This window comes from Saccopteryx leptura, chromosome 4 (assembly GCF_036850995.1).
Source record: "Saccopteryx leptura isolate mSacLep1 chromosome 4, mSacLep1_pri_phased_curated, whole genome shotgun sequence".
NCBI classification, from domain to species: Eukaryota; Metazoa; Chordata; class Mammalia; order Chiroptera; family Emballonuridae; genus Saccopteryx; species Saccopteryx leptura.
The window spans coordinates 168,516,782-168,531,407 of record NC_089506.1 but is presented as its reverse complement, the minus strand read 5'-3'; the positions used below and the strand labels follow the sequence as shown (position 1 = coordinate 168,531,407).

The window sequence follows — 14,626 nt, the reverse complement described above, 5'->3', positions numbered from 1 at the left end:
GACACTTTAAAAGGAGAACCATATTGCAACTACATTCTTTATTACAGTATTCAATTGTGTACAGAATACTATTTATTAAGAACGAAGAATAAAATGAGGCACTAATAATTCTCAGCATTTACAATAGCAAGGGCTACATTTTCAGAATCTGACCATTCTGTTTCTCAGGATTAGTAAACACAATGACACTCCAAACAAAATAATTATCACCTACAATGTTTCCTGAGTATTAAAAAAAAAGACCCACTTTTCTTTACCTCCTTTTACCTAGATTCCCAAGTCAATCAAAGTGATATTTAAATACTAAACTTAATAAATAGTAAGTATTCTGTTCTCAAAACTTGCTGGAAAAATTAACAGCTTGAAACAGAAACTCACTTGCGCTAAGAATTTGTTGTCCATTTTGTCCATAATATCTAATTTTGGTAAGAGGAGCACTATGTCCCATTCTGAATCTCAAAAGCCGACCTTCACCTGTGGGACCATCAAATATCCATATCTGCCAAGAAATAAGAGGGTAAGGTTCTTCCACAATGTGTTATGTGAACTGCAAGCAGTCAAATCATATTCAATATAACTCAACTGGCACTGCATAGTGCTTACCAGGCCACTGACCCTGGAGTGGGAGTTGGGGGAGAGATAAATCATAATTCTTTTTTTTTTTTTGGTATTTTTCTGAAGCTGGAAACCAGGAGGCAGTCTGACAGACTCCCGCATACGCCCGACCTGGATCCACCCGGCATGCCCACCAGGGGGCGATGCTCTGCCCATCTGGGCGTCACTCTGTTGCAACCAGAGCCACTCTAGCGCCTGGAGCAGAGGCCACAGAGCCATCCCCAGCGCCTGGGCCATCTTTTGCTCCAATAGAGCCTCGGCTGCGGGAGGGGAAGAGAGAGACAGAGAGGAAGGAGAGAGGGAGGGGTGGAGAAGCAGATGGGAGCCTCTCCTGTGTGCTCTGGCCGGGAATCGAACCGGGACTTCCGCACGCCAGGCCGACGCTCTACCACTGAGCCAACGGGCCAGGGCGATAAATCATAATTCTTTCTCACTTCATTGCAATCAGTGTAATCTACTGTGGTTTTTGTTTCATTTATACCAGTATCTTATTCCACATCCCTTCCACCTTCCAGGTTCCAGGTTGATACATTAAAGTAGATGTGTAATAACACCAGGAGTAGGACAGATAAGCAACAAAGATGACACAATAATCACAATACCCTGAGAGCATTGTCAGCGCCATTTGTGACAAGAAGTGGCTCTCTATGGAGAAATGTCAGCCCAGCAATTGCGGTAGAATGTGCACTTCTCATTTGATTGATAAGTTTTTTGTCTTCAAGATCCCAGAGTCCAATATGGCCACAGGGGCTTCCAGCTGCCATTACTGGATGACCGTCTGTTAGTTAAATAAAATACATTAACAAAAACATGTACAATAAAACAACTAATCAATTCTTCATTCCATTCTTTTAATCTATAAAATATAAAGTTAGAAAAGAATCTACCAACACTCCTTTGACTCTTTATATGCTAGTATTTCATTCATTTCTATTAAATTACAAAAAAACATCTATTAACAAAATTTCTAAGGGCTTCAAAGTAATGGACTTTAAATGTTCTTAAGTCTTATCAATAATAGTTACCTGTGCGAAATGAAATAGAAGTAATAGGCCCCCAGTCTTGACGAAACTTCATTAACGTTTCATCAAATTTAATGTTGTGAACGATAACCTGACCCGACACAAGACCAACAGCAACAACATCCACAGCTGGTGCCTGAAAATTAAATTATTACATTTTAAAAATATTTTCAAACAGTTTTAATAACCCTGATTATATGCATCATTAGTTGTGAGTTATTAGTTATTTAGCACAGAAATATTTAAGAATAATATATTTCCAAGTCACTTCCCACCATCAAATCTGGTAATCACCACCAGCCTCCCTTCTCTCAAAACATAGCTATCTTGGTAAGAATCTATCCGTAACAGAAAAGGAAGCTCATGTGTAAAATCACTATAGATCACTGACTAGATGGAAACAGAAAAAAAGAGACAATTCTTAGAAAATACAAAGGCTTGCCGTATGCATGGCATCATAAAAGGCCAACTACCAAGGAAGTTTACTCAAGGAAAACAGGAAAAACCTGTAATATGGTAAAAGGCAAAAAAGTTATACAAATAGTCTGTTCCAGCTCTAAGAGCCTATGATTATAATCTGCATTTTATACACGATCTTACATACAAGCTCTATAATATGTTCCTCAATTTTAGCACAAAAGATTAATGCCCAACACCATTATATGTAAAATGGAATCAGGCTAAATGTTTTATTAATCTGCCATCATACGACTATAAGGCCTAAGACCCGGTGTAGAAGTTGTGGATACTAAAACAAGTATATCCCTTGCCCGCATGGGATCTAATCATCTGATACTTTGGAGGCCTTCTGGGTAGGCAAAAACAGCATGGCTGATAGTAATGAGAAAGAAGGAAGAAATACATATAAATTGAAAAGGTATAAACAATGGATATTTAGAAAGACAAGGGTGCGCTGGCTGCATATTGTGTTCAATATACATATATGTGTCAGCCCGGAGCCAAGGCTCCAGGGGAGCATAGTTGGCCCAGAGGCTGAGGATGGCTCCAAGGTCTCCGCCTCAGGTGCTAGAATGGCTCTGGTTGCAATGGAACAATGTCCCAGATGGGCAGAGCATTGCCTCTAGGGGGCTTGCTGGGTGGATCCCAGTGGGCACATGTGGGAGTCTGTCTCTCCGCCTCCCTGCTTCTCACTTCAGAAAAATACACACACACACACACACACACACACACACAAAGATTCTCTGCAGACATACTTTCATTCATTCAGACGTGTTCAGTACTCATAGAAAAAGACCAGTTAACTTCTAGAAGAGCCCAGAAATATAATGAAATACTAGGATCTGGGCCCCAATTATTCCAAGCCACAAACCTCAACGTCCTGACAAATGTCTGTACTACTGACAATCTTCCTTGTTTCACTGAACATCCCACTCTGTAATGACTAAATGCTTGCAAAATGACTGGGAAACATGGTTCCACAGTAACCATAGGTTAAGAGCCTAATTTCAGCAAAAGTTTCCACAAAATTTATAGACAAAGGCTATATTATTTGTTTTCAATTATATTTCCAAACAAATAGTCTTAGCATAATACTTAGAAAGATAAACTAGTCTATATATTATTTTAACTTTAGGTCTAAAAATATGACCCCCCAAACTGAAAGACACTGCTACTAACTTGGTTTCTTTTTGACTTAAAAAAATACTAACCTGCTGAAGAGCCGTCACTCCAACTTTCCATCCTGGAAATGTATATAGAAGTTTACTACAAGAAGAAAAACAGTTGATAGCTATTTTTCTGGAGGAAAACAATTATACATTTATTAAGTTCTTACTCTGTCCCATACTATTCTAAGTACACATATTAACTTATTTAATACTCAAAACAATACCATGAGGTAGACTTATACCATTTTCCAGATAAAGAAACTAAGAAACTGAGAGATGACGTCAGAGTAATGGCGGGGTAGGAAGCGATACCGATAAATCTCCCCCAAAACTCAACAAGATCTTCAACCAGAAACAGAACAACCTATACTTGGAGCTTCCAGATGCTTCGCAATACACCCAAAGGTATGATTGAGTGAAAAATTGGCTAAATATATAACCAAACCCCGAAGGAATTAGGGAGTAAGAAATGCTCCGCCTTCCTCACTAACCTAAACAGGGCGGCTTTCTCTGGTAACTGTGAATATAGAAACTGAGGCGGGCAAAGGGGGTGAATACATCCAGGCCGCGAAACAAACGGCCGAACCAGGCTGTGGCACGGAGATCCAAGCCGAGGAAAATCTGATCCTGTGGCAACCCGGACAATACAAGCTAACACTCGCGCCAAACCCAAACAAAGAAAGACAAGCGGCGCGGCCATTTTACCCGGTCTCCTGGCTGGTGCGCAGTTAGTGGGCGAGAGATTTCTTCCTAGGCCCCGGGAGTCAGTGCCCGTGTTGCCTCACGGAGAGGCAGGGTCAGAGGCCTTTCTGTGGGCCGAGGGCAGAGTCTCTGGGCAGCCCCAGCGCCCTGGGAAAGCCACGCACGGGAGTGAGAACTAATTCCAATGGTGGAGATTTTCCGTGCCTGAGGGTGTTTCACTCAGAGGGAAAGCGGCCGGCCTCATATCCTGGTTTGCGCGCGCAGATAAGGAGTGAGCGATTCCTCCGAGTGCCTCGGCAGTGCGCACCCGTGTTATCGCACAGAGGGGCAGAGTCAGGGGCCTTTGTGTGGGCCAAAGCGGAATCTCGGGCCGCCCCAGCGCCTTGCAAAAGCCGCGCACGGGGACGGAGCGAGACTCAATTCCAACGCTGCAACTTTTCCCTGCGGTTGGGGGTTTCACTCAGAGCGTGAGACTGCTGGCCGGATATCCTGGTCTGCGCGCGCAGCCAGTGAGTGAGCGTTTCCTCCAAGCGCCCCGGAAGTGGACACGCGCTTGTGTTACCGGACAGAGTGGCAGAGCCAGAGGTCTTTGAATGGCCGGAAAGCCCACCTGATTATGCTAGCAGCTCTGACTGACTGAGTCTTACCCAGAGCCCTGTGCTGAGTGGAAATAGAGTGGGGAGTTGCCAGCTCTTTGAGCCTCTTACTATCCAGGCAGAGGCAGCAGCAACCCCATAGCTGGATTATCAGGCTACTAATTGAGGAAGGAAAGACTAGGAGAAAGGCTCTAGAAACACGGACTCTCTCACTGTCGGAGCCTATAAATGCTAATAGCCTAGACTGCCAACAAGACTAAAGCACAATACATGACATTGCCATAGAGACTTATCAACTGCAAACCTCCACCTGAGCGTGGCAAAGGGGCAAAACCCGGGGTACAGAGTCACCGACCAGGAAGAGGGAGAGAAAAGAAAAAGCAAGAAGATAACCTCTCAAAATCAAGAATAATCTGCAGACTTTATAACCTATCCCATTTTATTATATTTGTTCGTTTGTTTCTCTTATCTTCATTCTTGATACTTTTTTTTTCCTCCTCCAATTTGGCCGATTAACTCTCTACCGGTCTTACTCTCTCCTCTCCTTGAACTACACTACCCATAAGTGTTACATCTCCCATTATCTTTTCTCTTCTCTTCCTTTCTCTCTATGAGGGTTGCACTCCAAAACCCTTAACTCTCTCTCTCTCCTTTCTTTTTTCTTCTTTTAGTGGTTCCCTCTTTTTTTTCTCTCTCTCTCTTTCTTTTCTCCCTCTATATTAGTTTCTTTCTTTCTCCTTTACATCTCCTCTCACTCAAACCTCAATAACAAACAAATTATCTTATCTGGGACTCAAACTTATGTTTGTGGCATTCTGGGGGGTTTTTACTTCACCTTTTTAACTCACTAGCAGTGCTCCCATCCCTGGCTCTCCATATTATCTAGTTCTTGTTCCACTAAATACAATAGTAATTTTTTAATTTGTCCCCCCGTTTTCCTCTTAATCCTCTCATCATAACTCTTAGACAACCAACACCTAAAAGCAAATCATTTTATTCTTGACCCAAATTTTTTCCTTATTTGCTTTTTGTGGGTCCATACGCTCTTTTTTTTCTTCTTCTTTTTTCTTTTTTTTTTTTTTTTGCCCCTTTATTACTTTTCCCCAATTCAGGCCCTCCATCACAGGCATTGTTTGTTATAATTCACAGTCCACCACAAGATTTTATCAAGAAAGAGGGGAGAGGAGAGGAGAGGAAAAAAGGAGGGGGGGAATAATTTCCTTTTTTTTTTTTTTTTTTTAATTTTTATTTTATTTTATTTTTCTTTATTACATTATTAATTTTTTAAAAAAAAACAACTTTTTTCGATTTTTTTTTATTATTTTTTTAAACTTTTTATTCTTTATTAAATCTCATTAATATTATCAACAAAACCACCCTCAGATGCCATTAAGGAAGAGAAAATCGAACATCATGGATACAAAAGAAAGAGAGGTAACACAGCTAGATGAGGAAAAATCTATGGAGAAAAAATTTAATATATTGGAAACCTTGGAGCTAAATGACAGAGAATTCAAGATAGAAATCCTAAAAATCCTCCGAGATATACAAGAAAACACAGAAAGGCAATTTAGGGAGCTCAGAAAACAACTCAATGAACACAAAGAATATATGTCCAAGGAAATTGAAACTATAAAAACAAATCAAACAGAGATGAAAAACTCAATTCACGAGCTGAAAAACGAAGTAACAAGCTTAGCTAATAGAACAGGTCAGATAGAAGAGAGGATTAGTGAAATAGAAGACAAGCAACTTGAGGCACAACAGAGAGAAGAAGAAAGAGACTCAAAAATTAAAAAAAATGAGATAGCCCTACAAGAATTATCTGACTCCATCAAAAAGAATAACATAGGAATAATAGGTATATCAGAGGGAGAAGAGAGAGAAAATGGAATGGAGAACATACTCAAACAAATAATAGATGAGAACTTCCCAAGCCTGTGGAAAGAACTAAAGCCTCAAGTTCAAGAAGCAAACAGAACTCCAAGTTTTCTTAACCCCAACAAACCTACTCCAAGGCATATCATAATGAAATTGACACAAACCAACAGCAAAGAAAAAATTCTCAAGGCAGCCAGGGAAAAGAAGAATACAACATATAAAGGAAGGCCCATTAGATTATCATCAGATTTCTCAGCAGAAACTCTACAAGCTAGAAGAGAGTGGACCCCAATATTTAAAGTCCTGAAAGAGAGGAACTTTCAGCCACGAATACTATACCCATCAAAGCTATCCTTCAAATATGAAGGAGAAATAAAAACATTCACAGATACAGAAAAGATGAGGGAATTTATCATCAGAAAACCCCCACTCCAGGAATTACTAAAGGGGGTTCTCCAATCAGATACAAAGAACAAAAAAAAAAAAACAGAGCCACAAGTAAAAGCTCCAAGAAGAACACAATAAAACCAAATTTAAACTGTGACAACAACAAAAAGAAAGAGGGGGAGAAGATGGAGATTAACAGTAGCAAAGGACGATGGAGTGCAAAAGTACTCACAAAATAGTTCGCTACAATGAACAGGGTAGGGACCCTTTTCATTATTCAAAGGTAACCACCATTGAAAAAACCACCACAGAAGCACATGAGATAAAAAAGATAGCAACAGTGGAAAGATGTATGGAATACAACCAAATAAAAACAAAAGATAGAAAAACAAAAGAGAAGGATCAAACAAGACACAAAACTAACAGAAAGCAAGATATAAAATGGCAATAGGGAACCCACAAGTATCAATAATTACACTAAATGTAAACGGATTAAACTCACCAATAAAAAGGCACAGAGTAGCAGAATGGATTAAAAAAGAAAATCCAACTGTATGCTGCCTACAGGAAACTCATCTAAGTAACAAGGATAAAAACAAATTCAAAGTGAAAGGCTGGAAAACAATACTCCAAGCAAATAACATCCAAAAAAAAGCAGGTGTAGCAATACTCATATCGGATAATGCTGACTACAAGACAGGAAAAGTACTCAGAGACAAAAATGGCCATTTCATAATGGCTAAGGGGACACTGAATCAAGAAGACATAACAATTCTTAATATATATGCACCAAACCAAGGAGCACCAAAATATATAAGACAGCTACTTATTGATCTTAAAACAAAAACTGACAAAAACACAATCATACTTGGAGACCTCAATACACCGCTGACGGCTCTAGATCGGTCATCCAAACAGAGAATCAACAAAGACATAGTGGCCTTAAACAAAACACTAGAGCACCTGGATATGATAGACATCTACAGGACATTTCATCCCAAAGTGACTGAGTATACATTTTTCTCCAGTGTACATGGATCATTCTCAAGAATTGACCATATGTTGGGCCACAAAAACAACATCAGCAAATTCAGAAAAATTGAAGTTGTACCAAGCATATTTTCTGATCATAAAGCCTTGAAACTAGAATTCAACTGCAAAAAAGAGGAAAAAAATCCCACAAAAATGTGGAAACTAAACAACATACTTTTAAAAAATGAATGGGTCAAAGAAGAAATAAGTGCAGAGATCAAAAGATATATACAGACTAATGAAAATGACAATACGACATATCAGAATCTATGGGATGCAGCAAAAGCAGTGATAAGAGGGAAGTTCATATCACTTCAGGCATATATGAACAAACAAGAGAGAGCCCAAGTGAACCACTTAACTTCCCACCTTAAGGAACTAGAAAAAGAAGAACAAAGACAACCCAAAACCAGCCGAAGAAAGGAGATAATAAAAATCAGAGCAGAAATAAATGAAATAGAGAACAGAAAAACTATAGAAAAAATTAATAGAACAAGGAGCTGGTTCTTTGAAAAGATCAACAAAATTGACAAACCCTTGGCAAGACTTACCAAGGAAAAAAGAGAAAGAACTCATATAAACAAAATCCAAAATGAAAGAGGAGAAATCACCACGGACACCGTAGATATACAAAGAATTATTGTAGAATACTATGAAAAACTTTATGCCACTAAATTCAACAACCTAGAAGAAATGGATAAATTCCTAGAAAAATACAACCTTCCTAGACTGAGTCAAGAAGAAGCAGAAAGCCTAAACAGACCTATTAGTAGAGAAGAAATAGAAAAAACCATTAAAAACCTCCCCAAAAATAAAAGTCCAGGCCCTGACGGCTATACCAGCGAATTTTATCAAACTTTCAAAGAAGACTTGGTTCCTATTCTACTCAAAGTCTTCCAAAAAATTGAAGAAGAAGCAATACTTCCAAACACATTTTACGAAGCCAACATAACCCTCATACCAAAACCAGGCAAGGATGGAACAAAAAAAGAAAACTACAGACCAATATCTCTAATGAATACAGATGCTAAAATACTAAACAAAATACTAGCAAATCGAATACAACAACATATTAAAAAAATAATACATCATGATCAAGTGGGATTCATCCCAGAATCTCAAGGATGGTTCAACATACGTAAAACGGTTAATGTAATACACCATATCAACAAAACAAAGAACAAAAACCACATGATCTTATCAATAGACGCAGAAAAGGCTTTCGATAAAATACAACACAATTTTATGTTTAAGACTCTCAACAAAATGGGTATAGAAGGAAAATATCTCAACATGATAAAGGCCATATATGATAAACCATCAGCTAACATCATATTAAATGGCACTAAACTGAAGGCTTTCCCCCTTAAATCAGGAACAAGACAGGGTTGTCCACTCTCTCCACTCTTATTTAATGTGGTACTAGAGGTTCTAGCCAGAGCAATCAGACAAGACAAAGAAATAAAAGGCATCCATATCGGAAAAGAAGAAGTAAAGGTATCACTTTTTGCAGATGATATGATACTATACATCGAAAACCCCAAAGAATCCACAAAAAGACTACTAGAAACAATAAGCCAATACAGTAAGGTCGCAGGATACAAAATTAACATACAGAAGTCAATAGCCTTTCTATATGCCAACAATGAAACAACTGAGAAGGAACTCAAAAGAACAATCCCCTTCACGATTGCAACAAAAAAAATAAAATACTTAGGAATAAACATAACAAAGAATGTAAAGGACTTATATAATGAAAACTATAAACCATTGTTAAGGGAAATCGAAAAAGATATAATGAGATGGAAGAATATACCTTGTTCTTGGCTAGGAAGAATAAATATAATCAAGATGGCTATATTACCCAAAGCAATATACAAATTTAATGCAATTCCCATCAAAATTCCAATGACATTTTTTAAAGAAATAGAGCAAAAAATCATCAGATTTATATGGAACTATAAAAAACCCCGAATAGCCAAAGCAATCCTAAAGAAAAAGAATGAAGCTGGGGGCATTTCAATACCTGACTTCAAACTCTATTATAGGGCCACGACAATCAAAACAGCGTGGTATTGGCAGAAAAATAGACACTCAGACCAATGGAACAGAATAGAAAGTCCAGAAATAAAACCACATATATATAGTCAAATAATTTTTGATAAAGGGGCCAACAACACACAATGGAGAAAAGAAAGCCTCTTCAATAAATGGTGCTGGGAAAACTGGAAAGCCACATGCAAAAGAATGAAACTGGACTACAGTCTCTCCCCCTGTACAAAAATTAACTCAAAATGGATCAAAGATCTAAACATAAGACCTGAAACAATTAAGTACATAGAAGAAGACATAGGTACTCAACTCAGGGACCTGGGTTTTAAAGAGCATTTTATGAATTTGACTCCAATGGCAAGAGAAGTGAAGGCAAAAATTAATGAATGGGACTACATCAGACTAAGAAGTTTTTGCTCAGCAAGAGAAACTGATAACAAAATAAACAGAAAGCCAACTAAATGGGAAATGATTTTTTCAAACGACAGCTCAGATAAGGGCCTAATATCCAAAATATACAAAGAACTCATAAAACTCAACAACAAACAAACAAACAATCCAATAAAAAAATGGGAAGAGGATATGAATAGACACTTCTCCCAGGAAGAAATACAAATGGCCAACAGATATATGAAAAGATGCTCATCTTCTTTAGCTATTAGAGAAATGCAAATCAAAACGGCAATGAGATACCACCTCACACCTGTTAGATTAGCTGTTATTAGCAAGTCAGGTAACAGCAAATGTTGGAGAGGCTGTGGAGAAAAAGGAACCCTCATCCACTGTTGGTGGGAATGTAAAGTAGTACAACCATTATGGAAGAAAGTATGGTGGTTCCTCAAAAAACTGAAAATAGAACTACCTTATGACCCAGCAATCCCTCTACTGGGTATATATCCCAAAAACTCAGAAACATTGATACGTAAAGACACATGCAGCCCCATGTTTATTGCAGCATTGTTCACAGTGGCCAGGACATGGAAACAACCAAAAAGCCCATCAATAGATGACTGGATAAAGAAGATGTGGCACATATACACTATGGAATAATACTCAGCCATAAGAAATGATGACATCGGAACATTTACAGCAAAATGGTGGGATCTTGATAACATGATACGAAGCGAAATAAGTAAATCAGAAAAAACCAGGAACTGTATTATTCCATAAGTAGGTGGGACATAATAGTGAAACTAAGAGACATTTATAAGAGTGTGGTGGTTACGGGGGGGGGAGGGGGGAATGGGAGAGGGATAGGGGGTGGGGAGGGGCACAAAGAAAACAAGATAGAAGGTGACAGAGGACAATCTGACTTTGGGTGGTGGGTATGCAACATAATTGAACGACAAGATAACCTGGACTTGTTATCTTTGAATATATGTATCCTGATTTATTGATGTCACCCCATTAAAAAAATAAAATTATAAAAAAAAAAAAAAAAAGAAACTAAGAAACTAAAATATGTGACATAATTAAGCTAAGATCACATGGCAATTCATTGATAGAGCCCAGAGAGACCAAGTCTAGATCCCAAGCTGCTAATAGCTATGATACTATTCCAACTCTTTTAAGAAATCAAATGGAGAAAAATAAATAAATGAGTAAAAACTATTTCATATTCTAGACCAGTGTTTTTCAACCGCCAGTCTAAGGACCAGTTCTCCAGAAATTCTGTGCCAATCTGACAAAGATGTAGCCACCCTGATGTTGTAGGAAGATTACAGATCCAATGATCTTAGTCAAATTCACTTATGCTCAGGGTGAGTTCTGCCTTAGCATTCCCTGAAATGATTCTATTTTCACCTGTCTCCAAGCATAAAAAGATTGAAAACCACTGTTATAGAGGACAATACAAACATTCTTAGAATATAGGCAGATCTTATTTTTCACTGCGATACGTTTCTAGAAACATCACAAAAGGGATTATAACTACAACACTACTCATGTTATCTAATTTATATGACAATAGTGATGTTGCTCTAAATTTCAGAATCAAGCCATGAATAAAAAGTGAAATACCAAAGTTGTTATAATGATAACCAATAAGGACTAAATCATGTATTATAAATTCTATAAGTGGGCACAGATTAGTTAACTCAGCGATTAACCCCAAAATACCTATTGTACAATAAAAAATGTAAACATCACATCAAGAGCCTAGAGATAGCTGCAGGTACAGAGACAGTATCTCAGCTATTGGCCCTCACTGGGGGCTCAGTGGACAGAGCATCGGCCCAGTGTGTGGACGTCCCAGGTTCGATCCCCAGTCAGGGCTCACAGGAGAAGCGACCATTTGCTTCTCTCCCCCTTCTCTCCCACTACCCCTCCTGCAGCCAGGGCTCAGTTGGTTCAAGCATGGCATCGGGTGCTGAGGATAGCTCAGTTGGTCTGTGGAAGTCAGCCTCAGGTGCTAAAAACAGCTCAGTACTTGAGCACAGACCCCAGATGGAGTTGCCAGGTGGATCCTGGTAGGGGCACATGTGGGAGCCTGTCTTACTATCTCCTCTCCTCTGATGTGTAAAAAAAATAAAATAAAATAAAAAAATTAAAAAAAAATCTCAGTCATCCCTGAGCCTTCCATAGTCAATGATATTGTTAAACTGAATAGAAACACTGATTTGAAACTAAAAACTAGGATAACTACAAAATCTTTGATAATCTCATTTTCTCTTTCAAATTTATAAGAGCTTTGGAAAGGACAATTTGGATGGTTATATATTTTTGTTTGCCTTTTTAATGATATATAAAGAAGCCTGCACTGCCTCTTTTTTCCTCAGATAAAAGTTCAAATAACAAGTAGAAGTATATGAAATTATTTACCTAGCCCTCCTGCTGTATCAATAATATTACAGTAGATGTCTATCATGTTTCTGAATGATAATAAAAGTACTTTTACCCTGGAAATAATTTTTAAATGCTACTACTAAATTAATACTGATTTGCTTTGCCTTCCATTACTTTCTTAGTTTATCAAAAACATAAGTTTTTGCCCAGTGACAACCTTATTATTAATTATTTTCTGAATTTATGTTACTTTATTAGAGCCTTCTCTACAGCCACATTTTTTTTTACAGTGACTAGGACCATTAGTATATACATTCCAGAACATATGAAGCTGCCTACCATGTGCCACATGACTGTGTGCCAGCTTTCACACATGTGATGCCATGGAAACAATTTCAAAAATATATGTATATTTATCGAAAACTCTCAAAGTAAATATATGAAGGCAGGGAGAATTGAGACTTAAATATACCTCAGGGAGCAGTAGATAAAGTAGGAGCCACCCATATTATGTTCTAAATAAAGTGCTTACTTGCCTGGCCTGTGGTGGTGCAGTGGATAAAGCATTGACTTGGAATGCTGAGGTCACTGGTTTGAAACCCTGAGTTTGCCTGGTTAAGGCACAAATGGGAGTTGATGTTTCCTGCTCCTCCCCCCTTCACTCTCTCTCTCTAAAATGAATAAATAGTCTTAAAAAAAATAAAGCGCTTACTTGGATTTCACATTCCACAACTGTAGGCTTCCTTGTTCACTGCCAAGAAGTATTTTATTCAAGTAGGTACTTGGATGCAAAATTGTAGAAATTTTGAATACTGATTTATCAAAAGTCAACTGCAGGTATTCTTCTACAAAAGTAAAAGTTATAAATAATATACTTGTATTTTATAAACTAGTTCAAAATATTTTCCACATATCCATATATTGAACACTTAAAAACAAGTCTACCACATCAAAGATTTATATACTAATATAAATCAAAGACTTGTATACTAACCTATAAACATTAAGAATTGAAACAAATGTGATGGGAACAACTTGCAAATGACATTGAGACTGTCAAAACTTTTCTAAACGCTCTAAATCAATACTATTAAAAGTTTCACACACAGCTGAATTGGCTTATAGAAATGAAAAATAAGAACTTAAAAGAACTACTCAGCCATAAGAAATGATGACATCGGATCATTTACAACAACATAGATGGACCTTGATAACATTATACTGAGTAAAATAAGTAAATCAGAAAAAACTAAGAATTATTTGATTTCATACATAGGTGGGACATAAAAATGAGACTCAGAGACTCGGACAAGAGTGTGGTGGTTGGGGGGGGAGGAAGGAGAAGGAGGGGGGTAGGGGAGGGACACAAAGAAAACTAGTTATCAGGCGACGGAAGACAGTTTGACTTTGGGTGATGGGTATGCAACATAATCAAATGTCAAAATAACCTGGAGATGTTTTCTCTGAACATATGTACCCTGATTTATCAATGTCACTTCATTAAAATTAATAATAATAAAAAAATGAAAAAAATAAAATAAAAAACAAAAAAGAACTTAAAGAGAGTGACATTAGGAATCAGCCTTAATATTTTTATAATCAAGAGGCAGAATGAATGTTCCACATGCAATGTCTGCTCTGAGCTCTTCTGGGAAGCAAAGGGCAGAACACCTGGAGAGCTTGCGGAGTCTCTCAAAGATGTAAAAAGAGGCAAATCTCAGTAAAACCAGGAACATACTTCTCATACATTTCCACTGAAGAACCTTGAACGTATACTTCTCACAAAAATTAGGGGATATTTCAAAAATGAATATGAAGTGATAAAATATCCCCTAATTTTTGTGAACAGTGTATTTTTAAATCTTACATGATTAAAATTTCTGTGCGTGAATTTTGTTTTCTATTTCACACACAGTGTATTCATGAT

General features: G+C 37.8%; 1 protein-coding gene across 1 annotated transcript in view; it reads right to left on the bottom strand.

The window, feature by feature from the left end:
* WDR36 (WD repeat domain 36) overlaps positions 1 to 14,626 on the bottom strand; it is a 56,601-nt gene that overhangs the window by 31,922 nt on the left and 10,053 nt on the right. The window contains exons 5-9 of the mRNA XM_066382003.1: positions 13,412 to 13,544; positions 3,308 to 3,362; positions 1,641 to 1,773; positions 1,218 to 1,393; positions 379 to 499 (exon numbers count right to left, since the gene is read on the bottom strand). Of these exons, the coding sequence (XP_066238100.1) occupies positions 379 to 499; positions 1,218 to 1,393; positions 1,641 to 1,773; positions 3,308 to 3,362; positions 13,412 to 13,544 (618 nt within the window). The remainder of the gene's footprint in view (positions 1 to 378; positions 500 to 1,217; positions 1,394 to 1,640; positions 1,774 to 3,307; positions 3,363 to 13,411; positions 13,545 to 14,626) is intronic.